This window comes from Arvicanthis niloticus, chromosome X, assembly GCF_011762505.2.
Source record: "Arvicanthis niloticus isolate mArvNil1 chromosome X, mArvNil1.pat.X, whole genome shotgun sequence".
In the NCBI taxonomy this organism is placed as follows: domain Eukaryota; kingdom Metazoa; phylum Chordata; class Mammalia; order Rodentia; family Muridae; genus Arvicanthis; species Arvicanthis niloticus.
This window is the reverse complement of record NC_047679.1, coordinates 97,944,819-97,966,113: the sequence shown is the minus strand read 5'-3', so window position 1 is coordinate 97,966,113 and position 21,295 is coordinate 97,944,819. Positions and strand designations below refer to the sequence as shown.

Genomic DNA, 21,295 nt, shown 5'->3' with positions numbered 1-21,295 from the left:
CAGAACACGTTTTAGACATTTATTGCTAAACCTCAAGAGAGTTTGCTTCCCACAACTTTCAAAGCAAGTTAGCTTTCAGCTTGTAGAGAAGCACATGTGGCTGATCTAAGTCCTTCTGCATGAGGTTATTTCACTCCAAATTGTTTCATGTGTTTCTCTCTGAATGACTGTGAACTCTTGGCTTCTCTGTGTCTTTAGCTTCATCTGGACACTACCAGGTTGATCCTCTGAATTTTCCCAGGATCAGCAACAGATACTTAAGCTGATGTTAATACTGTGGCTGTTTCTAAGAAACCTCCCACTAAGGTACAACATCCTTATTCTCGGAACTGCTTGGGGCTACAGGGTTAGATAGAGCAAGCTGGATGAGTTTTTGCTGCTGCCGCCACCACCAAGGCAACACGATAACAAAACTAATAAGGAAGGAAATGATTTGAGCTTGCTATGTCATTAAGGCCTTATGAATCACACTGAGGCATCTGTGTTTTCTCCTGTGGAAGATGTGGTTAGCATTGTTGATCTCTATCTTTTGCCTGACTGGGAGAGAATGTTCCCCAGCAGGTGAAGGGAACATTAAGCTTGAACATGACCTTGTTCAGAGTTATGCTGTCTTCTTGAGTCACAACAGCCAAGAGCTGGATCACTAGAAAGCACTTGCTGGCCTTGCTCTCTTTAGACCATGTGAGTGATGATGCCTCTGTATCAGGAGGGGGAAAAGCTATTCTACTCTGTGGTCGGAGGGAAGCAAGACACCTCAGCCAATTAGGAAACAGAGAAGCATTTTGGAGCCTCAGAATGTAAGAGGAGGAGGAACTGTAGAGATTCTTAATGATCCATTTAATTTTAGAGAAAAATTTAAATGATTTTAGAATAAATTAAAAATGATTTTAAAATTTTAAATTTATTCTAAATTTTAAAATTAAAAATTATTTAGAAAAATAAAAATGATTTTAGAGAAAAATTGAAAGAGGGGAAGGGATTTACCCAAGTCACAGTTAGAAAGATGCAGGCAAGGCTTAGTGAAACCAAACTCGACCCACTTTCCTAGTACACTGTGGATCTGCAGCTTGAACTCACACAGAGCTGGTTCTCATGGAAGACAATCCAGTAGAACCTGACAAACTATGTCCTTTGGGATCAGTTATCTTCGGACCTGCTCAAGCTAAAAAAACTGGTGAGGGTGTAGACTTGCAAGGCTATGCATAGAAGGGATGGACGTGAAGGTTTCTGCAGCTGTGTTCTTATAGGACAAGTGATCCTACCTCCTAGCTCCTGCAGCAATGGGGACATGAAGCTGGCTGGAAGTAGTAGCCTTGGGTATCACCTCTCTTACTCTCTGGCCTTTGCATATATCCTGTCACCCTAAAATTCCTATGGTATAGCTCTGGATTCCCATTGATGGATCTGTTGTTGGTATCTGTGCTTCCTTCCTCTAGTTTCACTTATTTCTCAATATCTGTCTTAGTTCCAAGTCCCTACTATCTATCACTGTTCACTCATTTCAGACTTGAAACCCTTACTCATGATGCTCACGCCCTAGCTACACAATACCATATGGAATCTGTCCTCTTTTCTGCCCTTGACTTTCTGCATGACAACTATACACCCATCTAGTCACAAACTCTCGACATTCCCACCTGGTGGGGCAAACTATCATAAGCAGATATTCGTATATACCTGGGGGTCTTCATCTTTCTCTGGCATTGGACCAAAGTGATTTAGTATCCGATTCTTCAGAGATGTTTTCAGTGAATGAAACCATGATGACGCTTGCTCGTACACACAGTTGTGTAACCCCATGAGTTCAGCACAATCGTCTCCCTGAACCTGAAACCATCAGAATGAACGTGAAGCAACCTCCATCTCCTCCATCTGCCTCAGGACTGTTTTTGACACCTGACTCTTTTTTTGAGAATCTGACCTGCCTCCCCTTCACCCATCTGGCTTCTTCCTGTGTAAGATATGGAACACCCAGCACCTGGTGTACCAATATGGCAGAGAGAGCAGAAAGACAAAAGGTTTGAGAACAATGCCTGAAACAGCAAACAAAGAGACACTCAGAAGCCTGAGCTGGCACAGCTGAAGGTGCACCAGTGAAGTGCATTGTGCTAGTTTAAGCCACACCTCTGCCCCTTCCATTTTTACATCCATTTCTTTCCTACTCACTGGGAAGGTGGATATGACTATATGTGTGCCTCATATGTCTTCAAGAGCAGATGCATTTACCCAATAATCATGTATTAATACACTACATAAGTAATATAATTGAACATAGGGTTATTGACCTCTTCATCTATCCGTTAGCACCGAAAAAGCAAGGATTAATTGGACATGGGACCATTTTTGCTTTCAGAGATGGCAAACAACTCTGATTTAGGAAGAGTGCTCTTGGGGAGGTTGCACATTTTAAAAATGCAAATTTGTATTTGAATCAACCATCATCACAAAAGAAGTAAGTTGGAAAATATAAATCAACCCATCGTTAAAATATTTATGTATAGACCCCATGCTAAATTCAGCCCTTGGTGGTCCCAGCAAAGACCTAACGCAGGCCCAATGGGCCCAGTGATTAGACTTGACAAACATTAAGCACAACTACAGTTCAGCTAAGCAGGGAGGAGGACAGGAAAAGGGAGGACTATGGGTGCAATTGGGCAGCAGTCCAGCAGCATTAACTCAGGAGCAATTTTGTGAGAAACCCCAAGGCCTCAAGGCAATTCTGAGAAACCCCTTTGCAATCATCTTTGTAGATCAAGCTACATTGATAATTTGGCTTCTAGGTTTCTTGGCACTGGCCACTCTCACCTTTTGATCTTCAATGTATTCAATGTCAGCAGTGTTGTAGCCATCCCGTTGACCCTGATGGAGCACTTTGAAGCGCCTCTTGCCTATGCTGTCGACCACCGATCGGCCATCAGAAAAGAATTGGACATTTCTGATCTCTAAGATGCAGCCATATTCTGCAAACCTGTTTATTGAGAATCAAGTCAAGAAAGTAGATTGTTGGTGAGTTCTATTGTTCTTGGCCTGTACCCCAGGCATTCTCAATACCTTGAGCTGATTGCTATAGGATTTCTATGCCCAGATCTACAACTGCAGCTACACAATATGAAACATCTGTGAAAAATAAAAAGATCTGAACATAATGGAATAATTGCTACCATTTGTTGAGCACATACTATGTGCCAGTAGTATGGCTTAAATGTTTATCCTCCTCAGATCTTGTGTTGAAATTTAATTGCCATTTTAACACCGTTAGAAGGCAGGGCATTTAAGAAGTGATCAGGCCATGAGTTCTCCGCCCACATAAATGGATTAATTACTGCAAGAGCACATTCGTTGTTAATAGGCAGGTTGGAGTCACTGTCTTTCACTTTGTCTTTTTATCATGTTAGAACACAGGAAGGCTTTGTCACATCCCGAACATGATTGCACACAGTTATAGACCTAGATACAAAAGAGGTTGTTAACAGGAGAATCACAAATTTGAGGCTTGTTCGGGCTAGTTAGTGGTACCTAGTCTCAAAATAAAATGAAACCAGCTTGGAATACAGCTCAATGGTAGAATGCTTGCCTAGCATGTGCAAGGCTCTGGATTCAGTCCTCAGTACAAACAGTGCCTATTATCAGATGCTGACATATTAGTAGTAGACTTCATAGTCTTGATAATTGTAGGGACAAATTTCTGTTGATTAAAGCTACATGTGTTAGCTCACACCTGTAATCCTAACACTGGGGAGGCTGAAATCAGATTTCTATGAGTTTGCTGTCAGCCTGGACTATACTGTGAGCCCCAGGCCAACTTGGATATACTATGAAACCCTATCTCAATAGTGCTTACTATACAGCATTAGGTTACAATACCCAAAATGGTTTCATTCAGACAGGAACTGCACTTAGTTCTTGGTATGCACCAGTAGCTCATCAGGTCTCTCAATAAGCAAGACCAGTTAGGTAGGCATACCATCATGTTCACTTAACAAAGAACCTGGAGACAGAATGGCCAAATGATTTGTCCAATGTCAAAGGGGCTCCAAGGCCAGGGCTCAGGTGTAAAAGTGGGTTGCTTAACTCTAGGGCTTAACACTCTTAACAAGACAATAGATTTTGTCTGTGATGTTTCTGAGACAGGCTTTCATGTGTTCCAGACTGTCCTTGAACCTCATATGTAATCAAGAATGACCTTAAACCTTGTATTCTCTCGCCTCCACTTTCCCAGTATTGGGATTGTAGCTGTGCAATACCACTTCTGGTTTATGCAGTGCTGAGGATTGATCTCAGGGCTTTGTGACTGGTAGGCAGGCTGAACTACAGCCCTAGCCTACAAGACAAGTTTTTACAATGTATGCCATCTGCTGGATGAAAGATTCCCTCTAGGGTTCTCTTAGATAGGGAGCCTCTCATACTGAAAAGCAGACACATGAGAGACTTGTCATCCTCACAGATGCTTTGGTGTTTTGAGCTGGCTAACCTCATGGACTTGTTGACCCCACCTCTAGGAGCCTTCCAAAGTAAAGCAGAAATACCTCTCCAGTCACCTTTCCTTTTCTCTAGGCCTCTTCACTTACCCTTTGACAGGATCTCCAAGGCACATGCCAAACTGTCTTGTGCCTGTCTCAATACATCTCCGAATCATCAGGCGGTAACAAGGCTCAAAGATGTGCAAGGGGCAAGGAACAGTGGGATAGGCCATGGTACACACGAAAATAGGCACATTCTTATTTAAGCTGTCAGGAAGAGAAGATGAGATGGATCTCAATCCAAGGTGGCAGAACACAGAAAGATTGGTCAAGTGTCATGATGTGGTTCCCTTGGAGAAAGACAAGGAGTCATCAAAGTTTAATGGCAGATAGAAAAGCACTGAAATACACCTGATGCTGTAGGCCAAGTCCCATGATCCAGTGCAGACTGTGCCAAGGCTGAAATTCTAAACTATCATTGCATAGTCTAAATTTGTTGATTAATTCTCTATAAACTTATTGTGCATGACAGCTTTGCTGCTCCTTCATTTCTACCCTCCCTCTGTTCCTCCCTCCTCTCCTTTCTCTGCCGAAATGGACAGATTCAGGCAAGGTACTTTGCTTGGGGCATAAGGAAGGGTACCGATGGTATACATGCACCAGTTTTCATAGAAACAGTAGAAAACCTGCAAAATCCTTATATACATCTCCAATTTGCAAAGCCTTCAGAGATCATTCAGAGCAGATTCAGCCAGGAGGAGTAGCCAGCAATAGACTGCCAAGAATAATGTATTCTTGTGATGCTCAAGTGCTCCTGGACATCAGAATAATGGGAGACACTTAAATCTAGATGACTGGGCCTCCAGAGTTACTGATGCATTTACTCTGGAATTGAGATACAGGAATCTGCTTTTCAATAAATACCCTTGAAGATTCATGCATATGGCCTACTAGGAAACCCCAACTGGGCCAGCTCTTCATAGATCCTGGTCCTCTGAATCATTCAGTAAATCCAATGGCATGAACACTACGCCTAAATGGGCTAAGAAATGTATGGCCATCTGCTATCTGCCTCCATCTTAAAAGGGGTTAGGTCTGAGATGCCTTTAGACAGAAAGCCCCTCAGTATGCTCCAGTAGTGATTAGTACAACTTTAAGTGATAGCTGAGAAAAGGATTGAGAGACGTTAAAGGTTAAATGAGGAATCAGGGAAAAAAAGCTAAAAATGTACAGGGTAGTTTCACTATAAAAGTCAATGAGAAACAAAGATTTTTAGTCTTTGAGAAAAATATTATATGAGTTGAGAGGCACATCCAGACCAACAGGATGCACGGTTCAAAAATGGTCTCTTCTCAGGGGGCATATAAGCAGAAGAGATTCCCCCCTCAGGAAAGAGTTCACCTTCAGAATGCTGAGACGACCCTTGTGGAGGGCAGGGAGGAGGGCAGCAGTCAGTGGGTCTGGCCTTAGCTATCATTTCCTGCTTTTTCTGCAAAGTGCACAAGAGGCAGAGCCCTTGAAGATGCAATTATGTCTTCATCCCGACCCTTCACCTCTCACATTATGTGTGGCAGAGGAAACACGCACAGGCGCTATTGTCACGCATTCCATGTTTGCTATGCACAAACTCTTTGGGTCTTCAGAACAAGTCTACAATGTAAATGCTATCTTCTTCAAGTTATCTAGGACTACAAAGCATACTCAGTGATGCAGCTGAGTGTTAACCCCAGGCGTGCACATGCGTCACACCACTCTTTAACCACCCTATCACCTGATTAAGGACTCAAAGGAATCTTCTAGTTGTTCCTTGTGGTCTCCTAATTAAGCTGCTCCTTAATTGACTCCTCATACCATGCGCTCCCTGGTGCTGAGATGCATCAGGTGATTCTGTGGTTTGGCTGTTGAGCTTCTTTGGAAGCATTGCTGGTAAAAGTTTAACAACTGCTTCTGAGGGGGAGGAGAGGGGGCAATCTATAGCACTTGTTGACTTCACGGTGTAAATACTCTCACCATGTTTGTTGTTTCAAACAATTCACATGATATCATTTGAGTAAAGAGCTGATAAGAAATGTGACAGTTTTAGTGAGCTGGTGTGCATGAAATGGAAAATAAAGAAAAGTATATACATACTTAGAAAGCTCTTCCATTTCCTCTTCATAAAGCCTCTTGCGTTCCTTGAGTTCTTCTGGCAGGAACTTAGCTATGAGTTCTTCCATTATTACATTTTTGCTATATTTTCTTGATGGCAAGCACTAGAAGAGGAACAAGGTAATGAACTATTGTATGGCTCACAGAAAACCCCAGAAAACTTTGGATGTAGCCAAATCACTGAGTGCTGTGATTTGGACCCACAATTTGCAAGCTAATACAGCCACAATGTGTGTACCTTTTGGATGTTAAGAGTTTTGACTTTCTTAAAAAAATATACAATTGATCCTTTACAATTAGAAAAAGGGGTATTTTAAAAAAGAAAATAAGGCATTAGCCTTTTGAAAATCTCACAGATGAGCTAGAGCTTTGGATTTGAGATCATGTTCCTGTTTGAAGTAAAGAGGGGTGGAGCATGTTTCCTTTTTGCTTTCTTTATTGTTATGTTTACAAGCTCTCTCTGGGAAGTGCTGAAAGACTTTGGTCAAAGGATTCAGGTAACCAGAAGGCAATGTTCATATATCCTTTTATATCCTGCCCCAACCTCCATCCCAATTGGATGCCTGGCTCCTAGATACTACCAAGCCTTTAAGTCTTAATTTTAGTTAAAATAAGTACCACACAAACGCTAACAGCCAAGTACAGGTCTTGTCAAAATGCAGAGAACAATTCACTCATGCCCAATTGATACAACTATAACACAGCCCCTACTTGTAAGGCTCAGGACATTCCAGATGAGGGAGCAGAAAGATTGGAAGAGCCAGGGGGCCAGGGTGTGTGCTTCAAGGTGGATTTCTTCTTATAAGACAGGAACCTTGTACCCATGAAATCCCAACAATTCACTTTCCTAAACAATACCTTAACAAGTGACAACACCAGAAAACTTGTCAAGGTGGATAGAGGAAATCCCAAGGCCCTACTCCTAGATGAATAGCTACAGGCAACTAGTTACTGCTGAGAGAAGAAGAATGAGCCCTCACCAGGGAGAAGCCCCCTAACTGGTTATCCAATACCAAGTGGTAAGCCTTAAGAACTTATTATATGAGCAACACTAAAGGGACTCAGGAAGTTGTATTTATATATTTATATACACAACATATATGAAACAGCAGTTAAAGAATAAGAAGTCTCAAAATTTGGAGGGAGTGGGGAAACACAGGCAATGTTGAATGGTGAGTGGGAGGGGGAAAGGAACTAAATACAGTACTCATATGTACTCCCCAAATAATAATAAATAAATAATAAATATCTACAGAGAATTGATTGCCATGGGGCCCAGTAGAGGGAGCTTCTGAGTACCAAATTGCTGGCTTTAGTCAATTTTCTTCCCCATGAGTCTCTATTCTGCAACAAACATGATTGGAATATTTATCTTTTTGTTAAATGGCCTAAGTATGGAGCTGCATGAATACAGAGATAGATGAGAATATCTTCTAGCCTCTGAGTCTGAGACTCTACAGCATCTGCCTATAGGATGCCTTATCAGCTACTGCCATTGCCTGGCAACAGGGAAAAAAACAGTGCCTAGTCCCAGGCTTTAGAGGAAAGCAGTTGACTCAAGAGGTAGGCAATTTAGGGAGAAAAGTACCCCTCCAGTGATGCTAAAACAAAACTCCAGGAAGCAGACACCCTAATATGGTAACAGTGCTTTTCTCTAGACTCTAGAGTCTAGAGTCTGAGCATATGGTACTTTTTTCCTTCTCTTGATCTGAACTTTGTCATGATAACACACCATAGATGTTTAATTTAAATAGGACTGTGGAATTCTTATCTACAATCAGGTTACAAATCCTACCTCTTTAATCAAAGGAAAGCTGTGACTTCAGCACCCAATACACATCCTCAAGGCTACTCTGGATAATGGGCTCATTCCATCTTCTTATTGCCAAGAGTTAAGAAAGTCTTAACATATACTTCTATGAACCCATAGGAACTTATAGATAGTCTCTTGCATTCCTGAGACAAGGTCTTTCTTTCTATGTGTCTTAGACATCAAACTTACAAAGCTCCTATCTCAGCTTCCCAAATCCCGGGACAGCATGTATTACTATTCTCTAGAGCTAACCTGGTATCTGCTATCTCTCTTCAAGTATTTTAAGCTCAAAGCAATATTAATACTGGTTGTAAGCTGAGATCGATAAGTCTCTGAAGGAAGGAAAGCAAGACAAGATTCCTGTCTTTTGCCACAGGAAAATCTGTGAGCCCTACTTGAAGATGTAAGCTAGTGGGGTTCATTTAAAGAATCTGAAGTCCTCAGAGCTTTACAAGCAGCCAAGTATCTGCTAGTAAGAACAGTAGCTCCTGAGCAGCTGAAAAAAAAAAAAAAAAAGACCACCTTGAAGATCTGAGCGGGTTCTTTGAGGGTGTGGTGCCAGGGGCCTTAAGCAGTTGACCTCCTTGAAACACAAATAAACATCATTGTACGCAGAAGTCAGAGCTATCTAGTTCAAGGATAGTGGAAACAAAAAATCACTCAAGATTATTGTTTACGAGGTACCACAATGGGATCAGAACCAAGCCTTGTATTTATCATCTATTGCATGTTTTTGCTTCTAACACAAATGAACTTCATTACTGACAGTTATTGAAAAGCTAGATGTTGCCTCATTTTCCTGAAGGACTTCGTAGAGAGAGGAAGGATGTCTAGGAGACAGCAGAAATAAACAGATGGTGGGGGTGGCATATTTTGGTCAAGCACGGTACAGTGGCTTAGGATCCGGCTGAGCACAGTGTTAATACAAAATAAGCTAACACAACCAAAAATGAAAGATGGTTTACCTGTAAAAGAACATCTTTGCACAGTGGACACTTCGCATTATGATCGAGGCATCTCTCAAGACATTTCAAGCAAAAGGTGTGCCCACAAGGTGTTGTGACTGGCTCAAAGAATAATCTGAAATTTAGGAAATGAATAGAAGAAAACAGTAATAAGATTTTCAAAAAAGACAGGGACATTGCCAGTTAAAGTTTCACAGTACTGTTTGTCAAAGCCTATGGGAGGGACACTCCTTTTGTGTTTCATCCCAAGTGCTGTCACATCTCAGAAAAGCATTTTCTTTTCATTCCTGAGGTACATATAGAAAGATGCATTGGTTCATTTTTGCAACATAACTAAATCATTTTGTAACATTAATTCTAGCCTTTTCCTGTCTGGTCCAAGAAAATTCAGATTAGTGTTCAGAGTGTCTGAATAGATTCCATTATAAAAAATTGTTTGGCCAGCCTGTTTACCTGAGTATATTGTAAGCACACTGATACACGCAGAGAGATACACACATGCATGCACACAGAACGTCATGTTACTATGGGGAAAAACTCAATGTTTGATAACCTTGTATCTTTTCTTTATTTAAGTAATAGTTGGTCTCTGCCTTTTGTGTGGATAGATAATTTCCCCCAGCAATAATAAGTAATATTGTTAATGCAGTCACTACCTATATTTGTTGATTTGTTTTGGGGAAAACTTGCCAACCTGATTTCTAAATGCAATAAGGAAATGCAAAGGGCTGAGTGCCAAGACACAGCTGAAGAACAAGGATGTGGGAGGACTTGCTCCGCCAAGCATCAGAACTTATTATAAAGCCACGGTGATTAAAACAGGGTGTACTAAAACAAGGACAAATAGATCCATGGAACAGAATAGAAAGTTCAGGAATAGACCCAGACATGGATTCTTGACTCATGACAAATGTAACACTTTAAAACAGGGCCATGGGAGTATTTTTAATGCACAAATATCATTTTCTATAAATGCTATAATGGCTATCTGTATGAGGAAATAAAAGTGGACCATCTTTTACATCATATACAAGAATCAATTCCAGGTGATCTGAAAAATAAGTCTAAAATACAATCTAAAGTAATATAGCTTTCAGAACATAAAATAAGAGAACATATATATATGGCATAGAGATAAAGATAAAGAAAACTCAAAGAAACACTCTAAATGAAAAGATTCTTAGTTTTGACTGGGCTAAGATGAAGAACGTTGTTTATCTAAAGGTGTCATTGAAAGGGCAACAGCCAAGCTACATAGCAGGAGGGAATGTTTGCAATACACGGGTAAAAAAAAGGTTTGTATCTGGAACATACCTAGAGCTTGCAAGAAAATTATATAATATATATATATAAAGCAGTAAGAGAGACAAAGAGCCTAGTAGAAAACTAGGCAAACACTGGCACATGAAGAAACAGTGGCCATCCATAATATTTCCAAACTAGAGCCAACTCAAGTATCCCTCTACAATAGAATAAAGAGACTGGTACACACATGCAATGGGATGCCATATGCTAATAAAAATGAACAAACTTCACATACATGTTGTGAATAAAAACAACAACCAAACTAAATCAAAACAAACAAGACAAAACCAACAACCAGAATCTGCCTAAGTTCTAGGACATAGGCCAAAACAGCTGATACCATTTACAGCTGCATATATACATAGTAAAATTATGAGGAACAAAATCGAACTCAAGATAGAAGTTTTGGGGTTGTATTAGTTACTTTTATATTGCTGTGAGAGAACATCATGACCAAGTCAACTTTTATAGAAGAGCAAGTTTATTTGAGGCTTATGGTTCCAGAGGGTTAAGGTCCTGCAAGAATAGTAGGTGACAGACAAAGTGGCTGGAGTCTGAAGCTGAAAGCTCACTTCTCAAACCTCAAGCAGGCAACAGAGAAAGTGATCTGGGGAATCATAGAAGGCTTTGAAAGCTCAAAGCCTGCATCCAGAGATGCACTTCCTCCACCAAGACCATACCTCTTATGCCTCCCCAAACAGTGCCACCAACTGAGACCATGGGAGACATTTCATTGAAATCACCACAGGAGTAGTGGTTAAGGTCCTGATTGCAAAAAGGCATATGAACAACTGCTAGGGTCCTGCTGATGTCTCACTTCTAAAACCAAGTGGTTACATGCACGCTTTTTACAGTATTTTCTACAGAACATATATATTTTACAATACAAAACCGATTTCTAAAGTATGATTTCAGGGCTGATTCAGGAACCACTGAGGTGATCAAACTATCACAAAAGCCAATGCAGAACAATTATTTCTTTACTACTTGAATTCTGTGCATCTGACGACTATTTTGCTCTAACCACCCCCGTGTGTGTGTGTGTGTGTGTGTGTGTGTGTGTGTGTAAATCAAACCCAAGGCCTTACGCATGTGAGAAAAGTATTCTATCACTGAACCACATGCCCATTTTTTTTTAAGATAAGGTTTTGCTACGTAGCAAGCCAGGTTTTTTTCATACCCCTGGAAATCTTGCCTCAGTTTCTAAAGTACTGCAATTAGAAGAATGTACTTACCTCCCCTGGATTCCTTGCCCTGGGTGTTTTTCAGGGATAAGTTCTTACTCTGTAGCTCAGGCTGGCCTGTAACTCCCAATTCCCCTGCTTCAAACTTCTGAGTATTAGTGTTACAGACATATACTATTCAGCATATCTGAATGTTTTCACGTATTATTAGGTTATACATATAAGGATGATGATTAATCTGTTATCTACTACTAATATACAAAACTTTTTCTTGAGAACTTCATAATTGAGCCTATTGTACTTTTAAGAATATATATACATTTATCTTACTATATTTCTGGCTGTATGTAATACTATTTTTCATTAAAATTAACATTATATATTAATAAATGGTAATTATCATTAATTCTATTTTACTGCTGAGGACATTAAAACTCAACAGATGAGATAACATGCCAAAGATTATAACGCTAGCTAGTAGGCAGAAAGTTTGGAATATATAATCAAGTCTGACTTTCCAGCTAATCTTCCTCCTTTAGTCTACAAGATAGCCAGGACTATATGCATCCATATATTCAAACACATTCCAGCCAGCCAGCCAGTGATCCATCTGTATATGTACACACTTCCACGTACACCTTTCTCCTTCCCTTTCTGATACTCTCCCTTCTTCCTGACACTCCAGCAGGATAAACACAAAGACTCTTACCTATGATGATAGAGGTATATACTAGAATGTCTGTCCTTTTCCCATTTAAGATAGAGATTTTGAAAACACTTCAGGGAGACAAGGGAGACATTTTTAAATCAGAGTAGGGCCAGCTTGTCTCACAAGAAAGCATTTCACATTATCAGAGTGATGGGGTAAACAATAGTAAGAATAAATGCCTTCAGTTAGATGTCAGTCCAGATAAAATGACTGCCTTATCTGGAAAGAGCTATCTTTCCCCGACAGTCACATCCTTGCATTGCGTTGCTTTGCAATCAGATTAGAGCAAAGAGGGAGAAAGAAGGGGGAGGGAAAGAGAGAAAGAAAGAAGAGTAAACTCCCTTAATACCCAGTGACTTAGGGAGCTATAACTAGATTATATATAAAGCTGATCCGTTTACTTGTCACCAGTGTTGCTGGGCCATAGGATAACTAGCTCAGTTAGCAAATAGTCTCACTTCTAATCTCAAAAGATCTTTATTATCCCAAAGGTATTACTTTACAACAGTCCAAAGATGAGCCACAATGGCTCGGGTGATGTATACCAGGTAAAGCTAAAGGAGGATTTCCTGCACTAATGACTGCAGGTCAGGGTTCTAAGGTGTTTGGATTAAGGGAAGACTTCCTTCAATGGAGTTTTTCCAATTTAGCAATGGAAACTTAGAGACTGAAAATAAATTTCATTGATGTATTCTTCCATTATGCCTCCATTAAAAGAAAAAAAACAGGGCCTCATGTAACCCAAGATGACTTTGAACTCTCTGTGTAGCCAAGGATGACCTTGAACTTCTAATCTTCTTACATTTACATCCCTAGTGCTAGGATTACAGTGTGAGCCACTACACCTGGTTTCCAGTCACATTTCCTTCCCTGTGAAACTTACAAACCAATCAATTTGTTCTCTAGAATCAAAATATATTAAATTCATGGTCTAACTTCTCTTTTCCAAGACAATACCATGGGCTTAAATTTCAGTCTACAAACGTGTACAGGTGGTACAAATGTCTAATTTCATGGCCAAGCGGCTTGAAATTACCTATAATCTTAGACTGTGTGATGATTAATATCAATTGTCAATTTGACACCTAAGAGACAAGCCTCCCAGACACTTGGGGGAGATTATCTAGATTAGGTTAGGCCCTGGGTATGTCTGAGAGACATTATCTAGATTACTTTGAAGTGTAATGTCCCACCTTAACTGTGGGCTGCACAATGCCATGGGCTGGGATCTTATACAGACTAAAAAAAAAAAAGAGAGAGAGAGAGAGATTGTGAGGTGAACGCCAGCATTCGGCACTCCGTTTCCTGTATGTTGTGAGCAGCAGGACCCCGGAGCTTACAGCCACATTTCCTCCCACCTGCTGCTATGTCTTGCTCACCATGAGACAATGATCCCCTCCGATGGTAAGCCAGAACAAACATTTCCTCCTTTAAATTGCTTCTGGTCAAATATTTAGTCACAGCAACAAGAAAAGTAACCAAGTACAAAACCTCTCTTCTAAAGACGCAGGGGGGCCAAAACAAAATCTAAGGACAACCACAGAGAAAACAGCAATAGCTCCAGTGGGAAAAGAAACTTTCAAGACAAGAAAAATACAGGCAAACAAATTCACTCAGTCATGAACTGATGTGTAACTTAACAGACAAACCCCGTTGGAAGAGAAGCTACACATTTCTTTAGATCAAAAAGCCCTTTAGGCTGGGCAGGTTTCTTACACAAGGCAGTGAGAGTCTAGCTATAATTTAGTAGCCTCCATAACATCTACTCTGGCCAAAGATGGAACAAGGGGCCACAGTGGCTTTTAAGCTCAGAGGGTGCAAACTAGAAGGGGTGCTTATCCTTTGTGTGTTTATTTCTTGGACCAAATTCCTAACTCGTCTACAAAGTCCCTTGTGATTAGGGACAACGAAGATGAAAGAGGAAAAGAAAAGGAAGAGGAACAAAGGAATTTCAACCTCAGGATTTTTATTCCACAGAGAAAATACAAACAGGATGTTTGATTTTGTGTCGCCTGGATTTTGGCAGGAGTGTTAAGGAGGGTTAAGCAGAACAAAGACCTGCTCTTTCTGAGTAAGCTAAATTAAATTGACTTCACAGTGCCTATCACGGGCTTTAGAGACAGCACTGGCGTGGTGGCTGCAGGGCCCGTTCTCTGCTTGCTTGCAAGCAGGTTTTTGCTATATCATACCTAGGCTTTGGCATGATGCAATTGCCACTCTATGGCGAGTGACTGGGTGAGGCAGCAAAAAGGATCTGCTTCTGTTGTTCATTCCATTCTTGTCCACACCACTTAAACAGACTGCTGACAGGATGTGTGAAACTTAATTTGGCCGTATCTATGCTGTATCTCTGAGCTGTGTGAAACTTGCATATGCTTGTGAACAGATTTTGCTATTACTGATTTTTCTGTGTATTATTATTTTACTATTGTTGTTGTTATTGTGATAATAATGGTTAATGAATCCAGAATCTCATGAATAGTAGCCAAGTGCTCTACCACTGAACTAGGCTCCTAGACCCAAGTATGTATGTGTATATATGCATGTGTATATATATATTCAGTATGTAGGCACCTCAGCATACATATATACATGTATTTTTTCTAAGAAAAGTCTATGTTTCATGTAATAGTTGCCTTGATCTTATTCACATGACAAAAAAGTCATTCAGGATATAAATATAAATAACAGGTAACTGGGTAAGTGCTCTCAAAGGGCAGGCAAACATTTGTTCAAGTATCTAAGTTTTTCCTTCTTAATGCTTTGGGAGAAAATCAGCATATTTGAGAATCTAATGCAAGCTGTATGCTTTTATCTTAGAAACACATCCACCCATACATACACACACTTTACATATTGCTTCAGTGAATCTGTGCATCTATTTGAATGTATACTTAGAGCTTCCTCTGAGGTCCGTGGATCTAACATTAAAGACCAATGAGTAGGAAGAAAAAAATAGTTAATATTTTTGAGTACTTATTGTTTTCCGGGCATTACTTTAAACATTAAATAATTTTTCTTAATTAACTGTCACAACTGATGGAGTTGATTCCACCGACCTTTACTAAAAAAAAAAAAAAAAAAAAAAAATAGTGATAGCAAATGTCACTTACTCTAGGACCAGAGTCTGTAGGTCAAAAGAGATAGGGTTCAAACATTGACTTCACAGCCCCATCTCTTAGCCACTAAATCACAGCTATGAAATGAAATAAACTTTTATTTTTGAAATGGGACATATGGATAAATGGCTCTTCAGAGATCTGAAAAAGTAGAGGTCACATACTAGCTGGCAGGAAAATCCTTGACCAAGTATCTCTTACATGTACTGTTCACTAGATACCATAAACACAAATCAATGTAGGCTTCTATTTGGCTTCCAAAGAAAATGCTTGTGGGATCTATATTAACCCTTGAGCACCAAGTTCTTAACTTAGTAGTTTATATTCAGGGTCACAAGTTCAAAAAACTCTAAAGCTCAAACAATAATGTAAGACAGGCTGGTATAAGCCAATGAGATTATGAGCAGCTGGAAAATATATGCCTTGTTTCAGTACAGTCATATATAACAAAATCAAATCTAATGGAGACCAAATAGTAGACATGTTCAACACATGGCCCATCCATTTCTGACCTTTGAAAAGTGTATTGCCTTGACGCTTTCCATATCTTTTTAAATTGAGATTTAAGGATGTAAAAAACACAGTTTGTAAGCTTGAAACGAGCTGTCTCATGTGACAATGTGATTTGCATTCCATCAGTGCCATGATTTTACATACTAACCAACTCAGTAGTTAAGTCACCAGCAGAAAGGTCCAGGTACCAAAAAGGAGGAAATACTAGGTAGTTAAGTGCTGGCCCACATCACATACCTCATACACAGTGAACATTCAAGGTCAGATGCATCAAACGATCCAAGTGGAATACTGAGATCTGGTTTGGCCCCCTGCTTAACAGGAAGATCTGTGATTTAGGAAACAGTAAGTCAGGGATGGAGCAACTTGGTTTTTTACAGACAGTACTTCCGAGGAAAAAAGAAATGTCTTTCTGGTTTTCAATCTCAAACTCTCCCAGAGTTTAATTTAGTGGCTGCCTGAGCAATTGCCAACGGGGTTCCCTGAAGTGTGCTCCCAGCAGCATTTTAGCAGGCCCCATAGACAGAGAAGTCCAAGTCAAGGACCTCCTGGCTGAGTTCATTCGAATTCAGTAGGCACCTCAGCAGCAGCTACAGCAGTGGCAACTCCATGGACTGAGCCAGGTCTTCAAAGCTGAGACTAGTCTTGGTACTGCCAACCTCTCTTGGAAAGATATGAAGCTGTAGCTGCTGCTTCTCAGGGCACAACCTAATGAGACCTGAACACACCCCTGTCATCCTACATTCCCAGAACAGGGATGAGGGCAGGAAGTGGTTGTCCTGGAGGAAAGGGATATGATGGAAAGCATGGGATGTCATCACTTGATCAAGTGTTTGACCAGATGTCCAGACTATGGATGATCTATATCACACTACATCAGATCTATATCACACTGTATCACACAGCACTTTCAGTATGATAGTTACCATGTACACTCTCAAAGAACCTTCATAGCAACCCCTGGTGTTTCAGTTGGTAAGTGCCAAAGCTAGGCCATACACTCTGAGCTAGAGGAACCCCAGAGAGGATAACTACATATGTCAGTGAACCCAGTCACCTGCATTACTATACTTTCTCCCTGGAGAGAATTAGTACCTTGTTTGGAGACTTTATTAGGCAATTCTGTGTCTTCTTGGGTTTCAATTTGACAACGATTCCTCTTCTTTTCCTGGCATTTGCCGGTCCTGATGGCGGGAGCATCCTGATCCTCTTCTTCCTGATCTTTCTCTCTGTCTTCTTTGCTACTCACCTTTCCTTGAGCTGAGTTTGCTAGGCTGCTGCTCTCTTTCCCTGCTGCTGCTGCTCCCTCCTGATTAGAACAATGGGGAAGCTCCAGATTCTCCTAGGTGAAGCAAAATCCAGAGATCAGAAGCTACTTAGAACCAATACTGGTCCTCCAATAGTCTTACCGAGGGGACAAAGAGAAAGAAACATAGCCCTGATCCTCACTCCTGAACACGCAGTGGCTACACAATTCAACAGAGGGAGAGTCTTGAGGTTTATTGGTGACATCTAGTCTATGTCAAAGACATGCCTAGCTTCAGTAGAGTTAGGGGGACTTCTCTACACAAGGAAAACAGGCATATGGAAGGAAAAGTTCCCTGGGCAGGGGTGAAGGGGGAACTACAAGGGAAGCTTCACTTTTCCCTCCTAGCCAAAGCATTCCCCAGTGGTCTGTAAGGAAAGCAAAGCATTCAGTGAGGGGATATCCTGTTACTGGTTACTTCCCCTCACCCTGACTGTCATTCATAGACATTTTTACAAAGGACATTAGGCCAGCTCTCTACAGGCCTGCTAAAGCAACTCATGCTCCAGAGCTATATATTATTTTCATAAAAGACAATTTAGTCTGTTCACTCAATTTTGTGTGAAAAGTCTGAAGAGAAGACAAAAAATAATTTGGCCTAATAGTTTGTCTGTAGTCTTTTACAGAATTTTGTCTAGGAAAAGGATATTTGGAAATGCAACTTGAAATAATTCTGAAAATGTGTTTATTCCCATTGCTCTGGAGAACCTCTCTATAATCTACATCTATATTTGACAGCAAAAGGTTCACCTTTGTTTTTTCCCCTCTAATCCCTGCCAAAAACCATAGTGGACACAGGTGAGAGGAAACAACAAAGAACAGAGGAAAGGATGTGGGTTTTCTCAGTCTGTATCCCTGGGTGTTCATGGTGTTTTGAGTACTAAAAAAAAAAACCTCAATACTACAGTTTGACTTTCCATGAGTCCAGAGTACTGTCTGCACAGGACAAGGCCTTGCAAAGCAACGTATTGGTGGGAATGCACTCTCTGTTGCCTGGCCTGCTCACAGTGGAAAGGCAGAGGTTCTATTTCCTTCTTTTCAGACTGAGTTGCAAGTAGAAGTCCCCACTCCAGGTCCTCTGGCCTAGTGTTAGCTGTCTTAGTCCTGTACTAATGACCACTGGGGGCTCTCTGATTTCAGGAGATAGTCCAAGTTCTGCTGTCACCAAGAAAAGTCAGGTACCTTGCATTTTATTTCTTCTCTAGAGCAGGGACAGAAACTGGGAAGATGTGAGCATCCAGGGCTTATATACAAGTGAGGAACTTCAGGCACAAATGGAGAAGAAACTGCTCCCCAAAGGTGCCCAGGTATTCAGTGTTAAACCTTGCTTCAAGTCTGGTCTTTTGAACCCCAACTTCTGCCCACTTACCCTGTGCTAGAAAGGCCAGCACCTAAAGCCCATCCCTCTGTTCCTTTGTTTCTGTTCCTTTGTTTTCAAAGACAACCACCAATTCTTGTCTTCCTTCTCAACTCAGCTCTCGTGCCTCTACTTTGCTACAGATGTGCATGAGAAGCCTATTTATGTGTAAGGTATAGTGCAAGAGCAAGAAATTCGCTCCATTTGGTCCCCAAATGGAGTCAGCCTTGCACAAGGATCTCACTGGTATTCAACAGCCACCAGCATCTGCCCCAAAGCTAAAGCCCCAGTTATAGGGTTTCAGGAGAAGTAGGCCAATCTCTTTATAGTTGTATCAAATCTATTTTCTAGATTGAACCAAGACAAAGCCAATAAGCACACCCCAGTTATAGGGTTTTAAGGGAAGTGGGCCAATCTCTTTATACTTCTATCAAATTTCTCTATTTTCTGAATCTGACCAAGACTACAAATATAATAAATTCATAAACTTTTGGACCATGCCTGAAATTCCCAGTTGTAGTTTTAAGCAAAGGACACAGCCATTATCAATTCCATCTTTCTTTTTCCCTCAGGAACCAAAGTAGGAGAGGTAGGGCTCACTTCTCGTGTGCCCACAAAAGAGCCAAACGAAGCATCATGAGCGAGCTGGGTGAGTTGAGTTTTACCTGTGACAACTTTGGTAGATTATGGCTGGTGCCTTCAGTAGCCATTGACTCTACGTGTTCCTTTAATCTAGGGTGAGGTGCCAACAGCTTCAGGATATCGGGAGAATGTTCCTGAGACTCCCCCGGGACTGATGGTGAAAAGAAACTAAAGAGAAGCTGTGACATAAAACAGAAGACTTCACTACTCAAGTTTCTACAGGTGCTAGACTAAGGTGCAGGGGGAGGGATGGGGAACCAGAGAGCACAGCTTGCAAGGCAAAACTCAAATGAGGAAGCCTTGGAGCTGTGTCCCTAGACACACTAAGGAGAGGTTGTTGCATAAACACACAGACTCATTTAGGAACAGGGGGGAAAGAAAGATTGCTTAGTAATTAAGAACACATACTGTTCTTGCAGAGGAGTCGCGTCTGATTCCCAGCACACATGTAGGGTGTCTCACAACCACCTGTCATTCCAGCTCCAGTATATCTGACACCTCTGATATCCAGAGGCACCAGTACTCATGTACAAACACCCAACACACAGACTCAAACACATACACAGATTTAAAAAGTAAACTATATCTTTTTAAAAAAGAATCACCTAGGAGCTTATGAAAATGTCAGGTCCCTGGGTCCAGCTCCAATCTCCTCAGGTCTGAAGTATGAGCCAAGAATCTGGGTTTTGAGAAGGCATGACAGATGCCTTTGTTACTTAGCCAAGGTTCAGAGCCACCTCTATAGTGCCACCATTCTGCAAAAGTCTGCAATGGGGCTTTGAAATCTATCCTAATTGAAGGAAACATAGAGGTGAAGTCAGAATAGATACCTCATGCACTGGTTAGGTGTGTGGTGTGTGTGTGTGTGTGTGTGTGTGTGTGTGTGTGTGTGTGTAAAACTAGGTCATCCTGGGAAGAAGGTACATAAGAAAATGCCTGTATCAGATTGGCCTGTAGGCAAGTATGTTTGGGTATTTTCTTGATTAATGATTAATCTAGGAAGTACCAGCACAGTATGGGTGGTGACAACCCTGGGCAGGTGGTGCCAGTGTGTACAAGAAAGGTGACTGAATGTGATGCTGAGACACAAGCCAGTAAGAGGATTCCTCTGCTTGAGTTCCTGTCTCCAGGTTCCTGCTTTGAGTTCCTTCCATGACTTCAGTGATAGACTGTGACCTGGGATGTGTAAGGAAAACAAACTGTTTCCCAAGTTGCTTTTGGTAATGGCATTTATCACAGCAAAGAAAAAGCAAACTAGGACTTCTCAGTGGAAGAATGGAGAGTCAAATCCATAACAACTCAATGGGCTAAGAAGTCAATCAATCTACACTGTTTGCTGCTGCTTTTCTGCTTATCCATTTTGCTCTCCTCATTCATATCATCAACGCTGGACCTTTAATCCCTTCATAGTTAGGGACCTGAACAGTAAAGTGTTAAGAAAGCAGAGCTCAAACTTCCTCTCCCTTCCAGCGTCTTCCTCATTCTGGTCATCTCTGCAGAAAATGTCAGGTTTTAAGTTCAAGCCCCTAGGTGCAGGCAGGTTCCCTTGCAATTAGATACACTGGCAAGGAAAAAGAGAGAAGAACAAAAACGGTCTAGGAGTCAGAGATAAGCATTTGGGTGCAGGCTGCACTATTATACCATCAAGGGTTAAGGATTCTAGGTATCTATGTATGTATGTATGTATCCATATATACATACACACACCCCCCTCTGTGTATGTGTGTGTAAAACACCAAGAAAGAGGGCAGATCACTGGGCCTCCAAAATATAT

At 41.0% G+C, this 21,295-nt stretch overlaps 1 protein-coding gene across 2 annotated transcripts in view; it reads right to left on the bottom strand.

The window, feature by feature from the left end:
• Positions 1–21,295, bottom strand: part of Lonrf3 (LON peptidase N-terminal domain and ring finger 3) — a 37,493-nt gene that overhangs the window by 6,317 nt on the left and 9,881 nt on the right. The window contains exons 4-11 of one of the 2 annotated variants that reach the window (XM_076918823.1): positions 19,545–19,700; positions 17,312–17,558; positions 16,454–16,544; positions 9,387–9,501; positions 6,591–6,712; positions 4,569–4,727; positions 2,806–2,968; positions 1,678–1,827 (exon numbers count right to left, since the gene is read on the bottom strand). In XM_076918823.1, coding sequence (XP_076774938.1) covers positions 1,678–1,827; positions 2,806–2,968; positions 4,569–4,727; positions 6,591–6,712; positions 9,387–9,501; positions 16,454–16,544; positions 17,312–17,558; positions 19,545–19,700 — 1,203 coding nt within the window. The remainder of the gene's footprint in view (positions 1–1,677; positions 1,828–2,805; positions 2,969–4,568; positions 4,728–6,590; positions 6,713–9,386; positions 9,502–16,453; positions 16,545–17,311; positions 17,559–19,544; positions 19,701–21,295) is intronic. The other variant, XM_034484724.2, reaches the window with a different exon arrangement.